General features: G+C 38.9%; 1 protein-coding gene across 2 annotated transcripts in view; it reads right to left on the bottom strand.

The window, feature by feature from the left end:
- Positions 1-663: 663 nt before the first annotated feature.
- Positions 664-17042, bottom strand: part of PPM1K (protein phosphatase, Mg2+/Mn2+ dependent 1K) — a 31948-nt gene continuing 15569 nt past the window's right edge. For both annotated transcript variants that reach the window (XM_037046127.1, XM_037046128.1), the window contains exons 4-7: positions 7651-7816; positions 7374-7518; positions 6217-6351; positions 664-3568 (exon numbers count right to left, since the gene is read on the bottom strand). In XM_037046127.1, coding sequence (XP_036902022.1) covers positions 3437-3568; positions 6217-6351; positions 7374-7518; positions 7651-7816 — 578 coding nt within the window. In that variant the 3' untranslated portion in view covers positions 664-3436. The remainder of the gene's footprint in view (positions 3569-6216; positions 6352-7373; positions 7519-7650; positions 7817-17042) is intronic.

Raw genomic sequence — 17042 nt, 5'->3', positions numbered from 1 at the left:
CCGACGGCAGATGAGTCATTGTTGGAGGTGGAGGGGCTCCATGGTTTCACAGCCCAGAACACTCACTACGACTGGCAGTGGACCATTTCAACCACCTACCTCCCAACGGGAGCTGCCAGGGCCAAGTGCTCTCACTCCAGACCCCAATGCAGAAGGCAGGGAGTCACAATTTGGCTGCTTGTCTCTGCTGAAATCATCCAGATAAGTGAATCTAATGCAATAAAATGTAACCCAACCAAAGGTGCATGTCAACTTTCAGACATGGGTATGTGAACAGTTGAGGTGCTAAAGGAAAATACATGTTGAACTGTTAAATGCTAGACTTCAACCATCCCTTCCCACCACCCTGCTTTGAAGCATTTTCTTACTGTCCTAATACCATGAAATTAAATTTTTGTCCATTTCTAGAGAGGAAACCAAATGTCCTGTCTGATATTTAAAAGTTAGCATAGATCTAGCCCTGGCTGGTGTAGTTCAGTGGATTGAGTGCAGGTCTGCGAACCAGAGGATGGCGGTTTGATTCCCAGTCAGGGCACATGCCTGGGTTGCAGGCCACTTCCCAGCAGGGGACTCACGAGAAGCAACCATACATTGATATTTCTCTCCTTCTCTCCTTCTCTCCTTCCCTTCCCCTCTAAAGATAAATAAATAAAATTTAAAAAAAGTTAGCATAGATCTACACATTCTGTGCCAAGATTCTTTTTAAAAAAGTCAAATTCCACTCTGAAAAAATAATTTCTATTTAGATTATGTCCTAGTAATTCTTCAAAGTAATTTTTTAAAAGGCTGGCTCTCAAGATAAGTTCATTATCATAGAGTATAATGATTCAAAACTGATCCCTCCAAAACTATGTTTTTTCAGAAAAAAAAATGCAGACTGAAGCACTTAAACACAAAGATCTGTAAAAAATGAACAGCTGATGAAAAGAAGGACAGCATTTACTTTTGAATATATAAATAAGGTACTTGTGAAAAATAACAAATTTCAAGATCATTTCCTGGTTTGGCAACACCTTTTATAAAGATAATCTATACGCCACATATAAATGAAAGGCAAACTTAAATAGAAGTGACTGAAATTTAATTACACGAGTATAATTTATGCCATACCTACATCTACATGGTAATAGCCACATGGCAAAATTTAGTTATAGCTAAAATAATATATAAGTCCTTTTATTCACTACCATTTGTATAATGCCCAATAGTAGACTTAGAAGCCTAATGTACTGATGCTAATGTTTTATGGACGAGAACAATCGGCAAGATATCTGACGTGGTGGCTTGAAAATCAAACACAAGTATGTTTTACTTGTGTCAAAGGCAGCTGGTTTTGCATTTTACAAGCTTTTGAGGTAAAGCAGAGCAACAGCTGACCAACACCTACACACCCTACAAATTTCTCTTTTGTCAAAACTGGCAATCCACCTTAACACATCAGTGATTCTTAGACCTCTGAACTTGATAACATCACTACCACCCTTAGTTTTTAAAGTAAAAGAGGAACAGCAATGTGAAGAATTCAAAAGAAAAATGAAACTTACACCTTTAAGTATCTTTTCTGCTTTGGAGTTTTTGTTTGCCTGTTTGAAAAGTCTCCATACCCCTAAATGTAGCTTCCATATCTATGTTCCAGGACCTGACTCAGAAAGAAGGAGGAAGTTTTCCAGCTTTCCTGGTCGACCTCTGGGTCCTCACTTTTCAGACAACAAAAAGGAGACTATATTCTCTCCTGTAATATTTTTCTGTGTTTCACCAAACTTTCTTGAAAAAAATTGAAATTTTTCTTTACTGCCCCCCCACAAAAGAACAACTCCTGATTAATACAAGCTAGAAAACTCAAGATTTATTCTCTTCCATTCTCAAAAAAGTGAGAAAATGTGAACATATATCTTGAGCTCTCTTCCTTCTAATAGCCCTTCAGATAAAACTAAAAGAAAAAAGTCAACCCTGAAAACTGAGAGTTGAAGATATATAGTATACCAAATTTATCTTTTTGGCTTTTCTTCTACAACAAAACTCCATGTCATTCTGAACATACAGTGTTTTTCTCACATCCTCTTTTATATGCAGATTACCATGTAACAATATAGCTTCAACAGGCAGGTTCTGTTCCTGGGTTTTCCATGTAAGACACCCACCATAAAATATCTCCTGAAGCCATTCTTAATGATTCTTCATCTGTCAATAACCATTGGTTCACCACTATCACACTGCACCCAGTTTGTCAAGAGCCCTTAGGTATACACATACAGGTAATTTAAAGCTAACTAATGCAGGAGCTATGCAGCATTGTTCCCTTTAAATTTTATGTTACTCCAAAATACACACATATACACTCACACATATAACAAATTTACACTGTCTGCAAAAGTAAACTGCAGACATAATTCCAAACACAGATTTAGAGATTCACATTTTAACAGCAAACTTATATGCCAATATAAGGAGTATAGTTTTATACTCCTAAATTACATAGCAAGCTGAGATACAGGATGTTTTAGATTTATCCTTTTTTATGAGCCTTAGAAACAGGCAAAAAGTAGACATGAACCTCAAGCAGTATCCCCCAATATGGTATTATTACTGACAAATTATCCAACTTGCTTACTCTATACAAAGAGTGATATAAACATACTACGTACAAGAGTTAGAGACGACAAACGAAAGTTTACACAAGATGCTTGATACCACTGGTATTTAATTTTGTATAGCTTTGATCAAAAGGACTTCGAGCCTGTGCATTCTTTTATGATATGAAGGAATAGTCATATCTCTATAGAATTCTTAGCTACAGAATAGGAATGAATTGGGAAAAGGGAGGAACCTGCTCACAGAGTTGAAATATACAAGTATACCATTTATAAATATATATATAATTTAGCAGTATCATATTATCTGAATTCATTTCTCTTGCATTGTTACATTTATCAGTTAAATGGTCCAGGATACAAAATACAATAACAGTGAACTCAGTTTTCACAATTATTCATTGCTATAGTTATTAAAAATTAAAACACCTGCTGATAACACATTGAGTAACTGTCAAAATACTACTTTAACAAAACTTGAAGAACCTGTTCAAATGGATAAACAAAAATGATCAAAAGAAGCTCATAGCCGCCTAAGGGTTTTTCAAATTAGAAATTTAACATCAGCAAGTATATCAAAACCACTTCTCATATGCTCACTCAAAGTAGAGACTCTCAATAGCTGTAATTACACATATATTTATAGTGAGTATGTACAGGTGAACATAAATGTGATGGGCATTTCAGAAAAACTACTACAGGAATGGTTACTCGGTTGACATTGCTGTGTACTAATCTAGTGAGTCACGGGGTCACTCTGGTACCATTGACCTTTTGATCTGATCAGTTTCTGATATACATGGTGAAAAACTGTTGCACAGAAACTCAAAAGTGCCAGCAAGCAATCAGGCCCATCTTCCACTGGAGGCAAAGCTTCTGCTGAAGGAAAAGTTGTTTTCGAAATTCTTGTATTTTCCCCAAGCACCAAAAGGCACTACTATTACAGTACTGTTATCTTCAGCACCATACTGTATCGCCTGCAAGGTTTGGCAGGAGGAAAGAGAAAAACACTGGAAATCAGAGTCTGTACAAAGAGAAACCATCCTTCCTCTGGAAAGTCAAACTGATTTAACATAGTTACTAACCCAATTATGTCACAGTGGTTTGTGATTCTTTCACCATGTGTCAGTGCCCAGTTTGTAAGATTCCAGACGACCCAAAACAACCATATAACTATATTCCACTGTAGCAATTTTGGCAGTAGAAACACTGATAGACTAAGATGTAAGATGCACAGCTCCTGAAGAAGAAAATACCTATAGAGCATTTAGCATAGGGACTAATACAAGGTAAAGAATTACGAGGCACTAGTCCTTACCTAGCAATTCTGCTTTTAGAAATTTAGTCTAAAGAAATAATAACCTAAGGAAGTTGATGTATATAAAGATATAACTATGAGAAAGTTCATGTCCTGGCTGGTGTAGCTCAGTGTATTGAATGCTGGCCTGCAAAGCAAGGGTCACTGGTTTAGTCCCTAGTCAGGGCACGTGCCTGGGTTGCAGGCCAGGTCCCCAGTAGGGAGCATGTGAGAGGCAACCACACATTGATGTTTCTCTCCCTCTCTTTCTCTCTCCCTTCCCCACTAAAAATAAACAAATAAAATCTTTAAAACAAATAAAGTTCATTATACTCCCTACAAAATGGAAAAGGGGCATAAACTAATTTCCAAACAGCAAATGAGATAGTCAGCATTGTAGTACTTGGGATTATATTGAACAGCAAAAGTATTGCAAAAGACCTCACAGCCTCAAGCTAAAACTATGAAGAAAAGAGTTGATTAAAATATCTGATGAAAACACTTCAAAAAATAAAAAAAGTTTTACAAGTTAAAAGACAAAAAATTGCGATATCAAAGTACTAATATACTTAATATATGCCAAGTTCTTACAATAACCATAGAAAAGACAAAACTGCCTATAAGATAATAAAGAAACAAGCCACACACATATGAGAAATATAAGCTATCAAACATGGTAGTAAAATGTAAAGTGGAACAGTATCTTTGGAGGGCAGTTTGGCAAGCATTAAACGCTTTAGAATACTGTGTATTCTTTTATCTAGCAATTTTATTTAAAAGACTTTATCCTAAGAAAACAATAGCTGAAGACTATCAATATGAACAAATTAGATATAAGGATGTTTATTATATAGTGTTCCCCTATAATAGGAGAAAGTGAATATAAACTAAATTTGCTGATTAGGGAAACAGTTAAATGAACTATGGTACATAAATATTATGGAATGTGATGCAGTCATCATAAATATCATTGCCCTCGTGACTTAGAACACATTATCTCAAACTAGTAGTTGAAAGTGGGAAAGGAGTGAGCATCAGTGGAACTGGGCTCATTTCCTTAATCTCATGAGCACACATAGTAACAAAGTGAGTAATTCATGCTTGCCCATTAATTTTCAAGCAAGTAATGTCTTATGTCCTCATTACAAATAGTAGTACTTAAAAGCTGGGGCCATGCTGCTCTGCCTAGGGAGTAGCCTTCTCTCTGCCCCACTGCTTCACGAACAAACTCTTTCACTTTAAACTCTAAAAAAAGTTCAGGCCTAATGGAGGTCTAGAATTGAAATGTAAAAATCAGCAAATGAAAACATAGTTTGTTGGGTTAAACTATTAACTGTGCTTCTAATGGTCGGTGACGGCTCTCTAACTTAAAAAGCCACCTATCTACTCTGGCTGAGTGGCTCAGTTGGTTAGAGCATCACCCCAACATGCCAACAGTGTGGGTTCAACCCCCTGGTCAGGGCACACACAGGAATCAAGCAATGAGTGCATAAATGGGTGGAAAAACAAATTGATTGCTTTTCTCCCTGTTTCTTTCTCTATAAAAATCTTTTTTTTTAAAAAAAACTGTCTATCCAAATGGAATATTAAACATGGAAATTGTACATGTTCCGTACTGGGTATTATCCAGCTTCCAAATTTTAGCTCTGACTGGCACAGTGACATACAACACACCCAGACACCCTTTTGTGTTTGTTTTTTCACACACTCATTCTCAGAAGCCAGAAGTTGACATGCTATAGCGTTCCTATATTGGTTGATTACACGGAGCAGTCTACTTTAATGGTCAAGTGATTAGACTTGGGAAATTGGCTATCATTTTGAAGCCCAAAAGACAGTAAATATTCGCCAGCTTGTTTTGTAACCTTGAGTAAGTTATGTAACTTCTCAGCCTCTGTGCATCAGTTTTCCTCATCTGTGAATAAGGAAAAATACTACCTCCAACCTCAGAGGATAATTGTGATGATTACATGAGTCAGATATATATGAACAGAGGAATGTCTGGCAGAGTTAGCGATATTAGTTATTTACTGTTATACCTTGCTGTTGCTGCTACTATTATCTCAAGATGTGTACAAAGCCAAAAAAAACACATTGCACATTTTCTTGGGATATTGATTTTACTTAACTACTTGGGAGAATTGTCAAATTTTTTAAATTGGAAATATGGAGTGAAGCATAAAACTCATTGTAATGCTGGAGCTAAAACACAAAATTTCAAAGAAATCAAGCCTGTGCGGCCCCTCCAGGCTGTACCAAAACCTGCACCTGGGTCTGTCCTCTCCTCCCTGCTTTGGGACTTGTCTAGCGGAAGCTCTGCTGTGTCACCTGTTCAGTCACTGCATGAGCCGCTTCACTGGGAGCATGGCACTGATTGACAAAGTCACAAATCTCTTGGCTGTTCACCATGAAGTTAATTCCATCTGTAGTGAGGACCAGGAAGCTGTCATCGGCATGATGTAGCTGCAATCGGAACCAAATTCATAGGATTAAAACTACACTCGGCAAGAGTGTAAAATCTTCATAACTCAAAGATTTTATCTGTTTTTTGAGTGGGCATCTGTGTTTGCGACTTGTGGGCAAAACAGAGTGAAAATGGAAGTCCTATATTTATTTATATATTTGAAGCAACATTTAGCTCCAACCATCAAGGACAAACCAAATCATGACTTAATAACACCACGAAGAAAACAGGCAGCTGGCCAAATGCCAGAAGCTGCAAGATACAATGGTTGAAAGCACTGTCTCTGGAGCCAGGCTTCCTGGGTTTGAAGCCTGCCTCTATTTTTCAGCGGGGCAAACACAGGTAAGTTGAGCTGTAGGTGCTCTGGATTTGTTTTTTCTGTAAAATGGAGCAATGGTGGCTATTTTGAACACAGCCTGGCACATAGTAAACCTTGTGTAAGTTATTTGTTGGATGAAATGAATATAAGTGGGCTATCTATAAGACACAGAATCATGGTTAATTAACAAACATTTGTGGCCATTGTAGGAAGCCTACACTGCACAGTGCCATGTACGAGGGTAGGACAGGGGCTGTAGAGAAGGCAGTGTCAGCTCATGACTGGGCACGTGTTGGGGCAAGTGCAGGGTCATGTGGACATTAATCAGTAGCATGCAAAGGCTGATGTCACAAAAAATAGAGGTGAGACAATTATCTAGCTTGGGGGAAAAGGAAAGTTAGGGTCAGCTTCGAGTGAAGGTGATGCAAATGATCCAGTGCAGGTGAGGACAGGCAGGAGTAGGAGAATTCCCATTCTACCAGGAGAATTCCACAGCGGGTAACACAAACCAAACATCATCGTACAATGGGCCTGGAGGAAGTATCTTATTTTGTCTGAAAAGATTGTCTATCCTTTCCTCCATTATTCCCTTTCAAAAGTGATTCTGACTTCATTTAAGGATTCCAAAAAAGCTTGTAGCTGGAGACCCCATGCATGCATTCCCTGCCTGTATAGGAACAGTGTTTACAAGTCCCTTCTTACCTTAATCCTCTTCGTTTCAGGCTCTGCTGTCACACCACTGCTTTTAAGATCCAAATCTCCAAGACTCCTTGTCATTGCAAGTCTGCCGTTTACATGAGGCTGTCCCAAACTATTCCAAAGTACAAAACCACCACATTTCTTGATCCTGGTCGAAAAAAAAGTTAAGACCTGAAAACCAGGCATGGTTAAACTGAAATCATTAAATCAGTTTAAAAGGCAAGGTTTCGTTTCTATGACGTAGATAGAAAAGGACATCCTCATGAGCTAGAGGTGGTACCTTTGCTTTTCATCTTTTCTTTCAGGAGTGTGGTCAGTGGTCAGCTTGATGGCTTTCCCTTTTCTACACAAAATAGCCTGGCTATCCCCAACACTGGCTACAACCAGTTCAATGCCATCTCTCAACAGGGCTACCGTTGCAGTCGTACCAGATGTCAGAACGGTCGCTGTAAACATTATGAAAAAGAGTACAAATTACTGACATTCATATGATTGAAGATGGAATTTTCATTACAAAATAAAACACAGGCACGTTAAACCAATGCTGAAATGTATCACTTTGATTTAACTAGAGCTATGCAAATAAAATGCAAATGAACTCTATAAGTAACTATATAAGTAAGAGCATGCAGAGAAAGAACTATTTGATTCAGTAACAAGGCTCCATGCAAACAAAAGAAGTTGCTCTCCTAATTTGGTAAATAATGCATCGCTGTCCCCAAATATCTATTTATAATAAGAAGAACTGACATGGACTTATAATTACCATGATACCTTTGTGTGTACATCAGGTGCAAAATTAATTGCATTTTACTTAGATCGGCTAATAAGTCAGGGTGCCTTAGGTCTACTGAGCCCACTCAGGCGAGCCGACTTTTCTGTAATCTACGAGCTCAGAAGGTTTTCTCTTCCATTTTTTACTCCTATCTTGTGGAAGTATTATCAGTTAATAGGCTAAGCAAAATATGACGAGGGTATATCATTTGCTTTTCAACAGCTATATTGTATATTCTTACTATCTACAACTGTTTGAATTTTATAAATGTTTACCAAGAAAAATCTTAAAATAGGGGGACTGAGGAAGATGGCAGTGGAGTACGACAAAGGATTTCGCTTCCCTCCACTTGCGGGAGAAAAACTGGGCTGATCTGCGGAGGACCACAGCGGATACTCAACATGGACCCAGCATATAGGAAGGCAGGACTCCAGAGAGTGTAGCAGACACTGAATGACCAGACGTTGAGGAGAGGAGGTGACCACAGATCAACAAGGTACGAGGGAGCAGCACAGAGGAAGCGGCAGGCCCTCCGCCGGGCTGGGCCAGGGCCCTGGCCGGGCCACCTTGGTCTCTGAGAGCCAAGGGCGGGCAACAACGACCCTGGGAGATAACTAGTCACAGGCACCCTCCCTATCCAGCAGGGAACAGATTGGAAAACACCAGGAGAGATTGGTTTGCCTGTAGTGGCAGAGAGAGGAGTGGGCATTGGGAAGCAAACCAGAGAGCTTTGATAACCCGTGGAGTCAGGCTGTGGTTGCTGGCTTGGGGAACTGAGAGTTGCCCGTGTGTTCCTGGTAGCGCAGGACCTGAACTGGTGCTCCCACAGTCTCCGGGGGGGCTTCGGGCTACTGGCAGAGACCCTGGAAGAGCGCCAGTTGCCAGCTCCCTCCCTACGCAGCAGGGCGAAGACTGAGAAGCACCGGGAGTCAGGCTGTGGCTGCCGGCTTGTAAGAATTGTGAGTTGCCCAGTGTGTGCAGCCACAGCACTGGGAAAGGTCCAAGCCCAAGCCTGCGAGACCAAGAAAGCCTGGCTGGGAGCCCACGCCCTCACGCCAGGCCAGGGCTGGGAAGCCTGGGGAAAAACCTGCTCTCAGTGGGGCGCGGGAGAGCAGCACCAGTCTGGACCTTGGGAGGGCACTGGCGAGACCAGCTGAGTTCACAGAGATGAGAGAAAGACCACACTAATAGCCCCTCAGGCTGCTGCAGCTAGTGAGACCAGAAGAAAAGGTTTGACTAGCTGGAAACCAACAAGAGGAGTAGGTGGAAGCAGAGAACACCAAGAAACCTGCAGGAAACCGCACCACTGAATTTCACAGGCATCCTACCACAGAAGTTCACACCATAAACCCAGGGAACCAGAACAGATCAATTTAAGAAGCTGAGGCCAACAAGAAGAGAAACACAAACAATGGGAAGACAAAGAAACAATCCCCAAATGAAAGAAAAGGAGGAAGTCTCAAAAAGAATGTTAGATGAAATAGAGGCCAGTCAACTATCAGATACTGAATTCAAAGCACTGGTTATCAGGAAATTCAAAGAGCTTACAATGAGCTACCAGAAACTACAGGGGAGCTACAATGAACTCTCCACAAACTATACCAACATGAAAAAGGAAATAGAAACCATCAGCAAAGGCCAAGAAGAAATGAAGAATACAATTTCTGAACTGAAGAACACAGTAGAAGGTATGAAGAATAAGATCAATGAGGTGGAAGAGTGCATAAGCGAGCTAGAGGACAGGGTAGAAAGAATCTCCCAGATGGACCAAGTAATAGAAAAGAGAATCAGAAAAAAAGAGGAGAATTTAAGAGAAATGCAAGACAATATGAAACGTAATAATATCTGAATAATAGGAATAACAGATGGAGAAGAAGAACAAGGGATATAAAACCTACTTGAAAGAGTAATAACGGAAAATTTTCCTAAGTTGAGGAGAGATAAAGTCACACGGATCCAGGATTCCCAGAGAGTCCCAAGCAGGTGGAACCCAAAGAGGCCTACTGCAAGACACATCATCATTAAAATGGCAAAACTCCAAGACAAAGAGAGAATCCTAAAGGCAGCAAGGGAGAAAAAGGAAGTAATATACAAGGGGGTCCCAATAAGGTTGGCTACTGACTTCTCAATGGAAACATTCCAAGCAAGAAGTGAATGGCAAGAAATATTCCAAATAATGAGAAACAGAGGCCTACAACCAAGGCTACTTTATCCAGCAAGGCTCTCAATCAACATAGGCCAAATAAAGAGCTTCCAAGACAAAAGAAGTCTAAAAGAATATGCCTCCACAAAACCGGCTCTACAAGAACTACTAAAAGGGCTGCTATAAGGAAAGGAAGGAAAAGAGAGAGACAAAGCGGAACACAGGTACATAAATGGCAATGAATAAGTACCTTTCAATAATAACCTTAAACGTAAATGGATTAAATGCACCAATTAAAAGACAAAAAATAGCTGAATTGATAAGAAAGCATGACCCACACATATGCTGCCTACAAGAGACCCACCTCAGGTCAAAAGACCACCACAGACTAAAAGTGAAAGTATGGAAACAAATTTTCTAAGCAAATGGACAAGAAAAAAAGGCCGGGGTAGCAATCTCATATCAGACAGAATAGACTTTGAAAAAAGGGCCATAAAGAGAGACCCAGAAGGTCACTTCATAATACTCAAGGGAAGAATCCACCAAGAAGACATTAACATCATAATATATATGCACCCAACATAGGAGCATGCCAATATATAAAGAAAATCCTAGAGGACCTCAAGAAAGATATTGACAGCAACACAATTATAGTAGGGGATTTTAACACTCCACTGTCTAAAATGGACAAATCTTCCAAACAAAATATCAACAAGGATATTGCAGCATTAAATGACACCCTAGATGAAATGGACCTAATTGATATATATAGAGCCCTCCATCCCAAAGAAGCTATATACACATTCTTTTCAAATGCACATGGAACATTTTCAAAGATAGATCACATGATAGGACACAAAACGAGTCTCAACAAATTCAGAAAAATAGAAATCATACCAAGCATTTTCTCTGATCACAAGGGACTGAAATTGGAAACCAATCCCACAGGAAAAAAACTCAAAAAACCCAAAATCATGGAGACTGAATGGTATGCTATTAAACAACAAATGGGTCAAGATTAAAATTAGGGAAGAAATCAAAAAGCTTCTGGAAACAAATGAAAATGAACTCACAACAACCCAAAACTTATGGGACACACTGAAGGCAGTCCTGAGAGGGAAGTTCATAGCAATACAGGCTTACCTAAAGAAGATGGAAACATTTCAAACAAACAACCTAACCTGACACCTGCAAGAACTTGAGGAACAACAACAAAGACAGCCCAGAGCAAGTAGAAGGAAGGAAATAACCAACATCAGAGCAGAATTAAATGACATAGAGACTAAAAGCACAATTCTAAGGATCAATGAATCCAAGAGTTGGTTCTTTGAAAAGATAAACAAAATAGACAAGCCTTTAAGTAGGCTCATTAAGAAAAGGAGAGGACACAAGTAAACACAATCAGAAATGAAAGAGGAGAGATTACAACTGATACCACAGAAACAGAAAGGATTGTAAGAAATTACTATGCGGAACTATATGCCAAGAAATTTGAAAACCTAGGTGAAATGGATAAATTTCCAGAAAAATATAATCTTCCAAAACTCGATGAAAAAGAAGCAGAAAACCTGAAGGCCAATAACAGCAAATGAAATTGAAGAAGTAATCAAAAAACTTACATCACACAAAAGCCCCAGACCAGATGGTTTCACAGGAGAATTCTAAAAAGCATTTAAGGAAGAGCTAACCCCTATTCTTCACAGACTATTCCAAAAAATCCAAAATGATGGAAAACTCCCTAACTCTTTTTATGAAGCCAGCATCATCCTAATTCCAAAGCCAGATAGAGACACAACAAAGAAAGAAAACTACAGGCCAATATCGCTGATGAACATAGACTCTAAAATCCTCAGTGAAATATTGGCAAATCACATCCAACAATACATCAAAAAGATCATACACCACGACCAAGTGGGATTCATCCCAGGGATGCAAGGATGGTTCAATATTCACAAATCAATAAATGTAATACACCACATAAACAAAAGCAAAGACAAAAACCACATGGTCATATCAATAGATGCGGAAAAAGCTTTTGATAAGGTACAACACCCATTTATGATAAAGGTACTCAGCAAAGTGGGAATAGAGGGAGCATTCCTCAATATAATAAAGGCCATATATGAAAGACCTACAGCCAACATCATACTCAATGGGCAAAAACTAAAAGCTTTTCCACTAAGATCAGGAACAAGACAAGGTTGTCCACTTTCACCACTTCTATTTAATATAGTATTGGAAGTTCTAGCCACAGCAATCAGACAAGAAAAGGAAATAAAAGGCATCCAAATCGGAAAGGAGGAAACAAAACTGTCATTGTTTGCAGATGACATGATAGTGTACATGGAAAATCCTATAGACTCTACCAAAAAACTGCTCGAACTAATAAATGAATTTGGCAAAACAGCGGGATACAAAGTCAATATCCAGAAATCAAAGGCATTTCTGTATACTAACAATGAATCAGCAGAAGCAGAAATCAAGAAAAAAATCCCATTCGATATAGCAAAAAGAAAAATAAAATATCTGGGAATAAATCTAACCAAGGAGGTTAAAGACCTGTATGCAGAAAATTACACAACACTGAAGACAGAAATCAAGGAAGACACAAACAAATGGAGACGTATACCGTGTTCATGGAATGGAAGAATTAACATCATCAAAATGTCCATACTACCCAAAGCAGTTTACAGATTCAATGCAATACCTATTAAAGTACCAATGGCATATTTCACAGATATAGAACAAATACTTCAAAAATTTATATGGAACCATAAAAGACCCCAAATAGCAGCTGCAATTTTGAGAAAGAAGAACGAAGTAGGAGGGAATCACAATACCTGATATCAAACTCTATTACAAGGCCACTGTAATCAAAACATCCTGGTACTGGCATAAAAACAGGCACATAGACCAATGGAATAGAACAGAGAGCCCAGAAATAAACTCAACTCTCTACAGTGAATTAATATTCGACAAAGGGGGCAGTAACATAAAATGGAGTAAAGATAGCCTTTTCAACAAATGGTGTTGGGAGAACTGGACAGCTACATGCAAAAAAATGAAACTTGAGCACCAATTTACACCATACACCAAAATAAATTCAAGGTGGATAAAAGACTTAAAACCATTAAAGCCCTAGAGGAGAACATTGGCAGGAAAATCTCAGATATCCCACGCAGCAATATTTTTATGGATACGTCCCTAGAGCAAGGGACATAAAGGAAAGAATAAACAAATGGGATCTCATCTAAATTACAAGCTTCTGCATGGCTAAGGAAAACAGTATTAAGATAAAAAGAGAAGCAACACCTTGGGAAAACATATTTGCCAGTGATACCTCAGTCAAAGGTTTAATCTCCAAAATATACAAAGAACTCACTCGACTCCACTCAAAGAAGACGAGCACCCCAATTAAAAAATGGGCAAAGGACTTGAACAGACATTTCTCCAAGGTGGCCATACAGAGGATCCAGAGACACATGAAAAGATGCTCGATATTGCTAGCTATCAGAGAGATGCAAATTAAAACCACAATGAGATACCACTTTACACCAGTCAGAATGGCTATCATAAACAAAGAAACGAACAACAAGTGCTGGAGAGGTTGTGGGGAAAAGGGGACCCTAGTTCACTGTTGGTGGGATTGCAGACTGGTACAACCACTATGGAAAACAGCATGGAATTTTCTAAGAAAACTAAAAATGAATGTGCCTTTTGACTCAGCAATTCCACTTTTAGGAGTATATCCTAAGAACCCTGAAACACCAATCCAAAAGAACCTATGCACCCTGATGTTCATAGCAGCACAATTTACAATAGCCAAGAGTTGGAAGCAACCTAGATGCCCATCGGTAAATAACTGGATCAAAAAGCTATGGTACATTTACACAATGGAATTCTATGCTGCGGAAAGGAAGAAGGAACTACTACCCTTTGCAACATCATGGATGGAACTGGAAAGCATTATGCTGAGCGAAATAAGCCAGGCGGTGAAAGACAAATACCATATGATATCACCGTTAACAGGAATCTAAACAACAAAACAAACAAACAAGCGAAATATGACAAATGACACTCAAATAGGGAACAGGCTGGTAGGGTCCAGAGGGGAGAGGGGAGAGAATCATAGGGGAAAAGGGGATGGACTCACATGAACAAGTATAAAGGACACATGGACAATAACTAAGGGTGGGGGCGGAAATGGGAGGGAGGTGGGGAGCACTGGGCGGGAGGCGGGCAGGACTGGGAATATAAGACAGAAAACTGTACTTGAACAAGAATTAAATTAAAAAAAAGAAAAATCTTAAAATATTTAAAGGCTTACATTCTTGCCTGTTTATATTTGTAATATTTTTAGTCTTCAGGTGTACAACAAAGTTACAGCCATCATTTTATTAGGAGAAAATTGGGGAGGGGGAATGAAACTCCTTTGGGTTTCCCACGAGCTCGGCCCACTAGTTAACACTCCTAGACCCAGCAGCATCTAGCACAACCCGCTGGTGTCCCAGAACGGTCCCAGTGCGGTCACAGTGCAGGACAGTGCTGCCCAGTGCTGCCCCTGCAATCGTGCCCAGAGCATCTCCAGAATATTAATCTTCTCTGACCAGTAACAAAATTAATGGTACTTGGCTTGAGGTCACCACTGTTTCCTCCATCCAATCCAAACTGCATTTGTTCATCTTCCTTCAAATTTTTCTAACAGCATCTACCCTTGATTCTTTACTTCTTGTTTTAAAAAATTTAAGATACACTGAGCCTTGCAAAGAGAGAATGCTGTGAAATTATAGGCTAAAAAGTAAAGCAATTGGAAGAAATTGCGAAAGGTAACTGCTTTAAAGCAGGTATAGTCTTTTGTAACAAGGTTAATTCTTTAGAGCGTAAACAAAATATTCAAATGACTGTCCAAAGATGATTTTGACTTCAAAGGTAGATTTAGGAAAAATTAAGTGCTACAGATTTCACTGATTGAGGTTGATCAAATTTGCCCAAAAAAATTTTTTTTTAAAGAGACAATTTAGCCCTGGCTGGTGTAGCTCAGTGGATTGAGCACAGGCCTGCAAACCACACGATCGTGGTTCCATTCCATCAGGGCACACACCTGGGTTGCAGGCCAGTTCCCAGCAGGGGACTCATGAGAGGCAACCATACATTGTTATTTCTCTCCTCTCCTTCCCTTCCTCTCTAAAGATAAATAAATAAAATCTTTTAAATAAAAAAAATAAAAATTAAAAAAGAGACAATTTAAAAAATTTCACCAGTAATGCAATTTGGAAAGGTACATACTTTTTTCCCAATCAGTATATTAAAATGCCTGCTTTAATGAGAAATGTAAAGTAGAAAAAGTAAAGTGGAAGGTTCTATAATAAAACCTCCTTAATATTTTATATACATGCTGAATTTACTTTATCGAGAAATAGCATTTATAGTTCTACTATTTTCCCATTTGTTTCTTGATTTTGGAACTGTTGTGCCAAAGCAATAATATCTTGGCAATGCTAACATATCTGTAACTGTATAACATAAATGTTTTAGCATAACTTTCAGTGAAGTTTATGTTACAGATGGTAACTTGAGTTTTCCAAAACAGTATACAGTGGAACCTTCCCATTTTAACTAGTGTGGTATTTTCAAATGATGGGAAGAGCCTGGCAAGAGAACAACACAGGGACTTTATTTACTCAGATGCTACCTGTCACAGGAGGTGAGTTTCCTCTCCTTTGTTTAAACAAAGGAGCAGCTTTTTAAAAAGTGCTTTCTACTTGGCTACAAGTGCATAAATGACAATTTCAAGTTCAGCTGTTCAGGGTTATAATTCACATTCTGCCACCTAGGAACTTGAAAGAGCTTATATCTTTACCAACCCAACTTCACAGTTCCAAAATCCCAGAATCTAAGGGAAAGTTTTCAAAACTAACTGTTGAATCTGGTTTGCTAAGCATCTAAGAATACAAATATTAAATTGACATTTATTTTCATTTAACATTTATCCCGGAAGTAATTATTCTTTTTGCCCTAACAATAACACTATAAGACTAAGACATCTTTCAATAAGTTCTTAACACTCACTGGACATTTTCTACCGCCAGGCATCTCAACTAAAGGGACAAAGATGTGGGAACCTTCCAGTAGTCCAGGCTAGGAACCGCTGGACTCCTTCACCTGGGACAACGTTAAGAAGATCTCTCTTTCCACTGAAGCCCAGCATATAGTGTCCACGAGCTCCAGGTCTAGAGCTGCTGGCCGGGCACAGTTCTCTGCCACAAATAACACACACAAGAGGCAAATGGGAAACTCCCCCAGGAACTATGCTCAAACATTACAAACCTGCAACACAGGGGAGGGCAGAGAAAGAGCTGCAAAATAAGGGAAAGGGTTTTTATTTTGGTGAAGATTTTACTTGCAAATTACATGATATTCCAGGAGATGCCAAATCAAAGATTGCAAAACTCAGTTTTCCCAAGTTGATGGTATTTTGTAGTCGAGTCTATTTTCTAACCACAGAGTAACACTTCTTAGTTTTGTGGTTTCCCAAGGTAGGAAAAATCATATACTGGGTTGGCAAAATGTTTGTTTTGCATTTTGTTAGGTTGTATTGTTACAGCTGTCATATCCACATGCATTTAAAAAAACTTACCAAAATTGGAGAATTTTGTGTAGTCATTTTAATATTGATGATGGAAGAAAATAAGCAACATTATGGACATACTATGCTTTATTATTTCAAGAAAGGTAAAATCGCAACTGAAACGCA

This window comes from Sturnira hondurensis, unplaced genomic scaffold (assembly GCF_014824575.4).
Source record: "Sturnira hondurensis isolate 20B ecotype Veracruz unplaced genomic scaffold, ASM1482457v3 Scaffold0004998, whole genome shotgun sequence".
Lineage (NCBI taxonomy): Eukaryota > Metazoa > Chordata > Mammalia > Chiroptera > Phyllostomidae > Sturnira > Sturnira hondurensis.
This window is presented reverse-complemented; position numbering and strand designations above follow the sequence as displayed.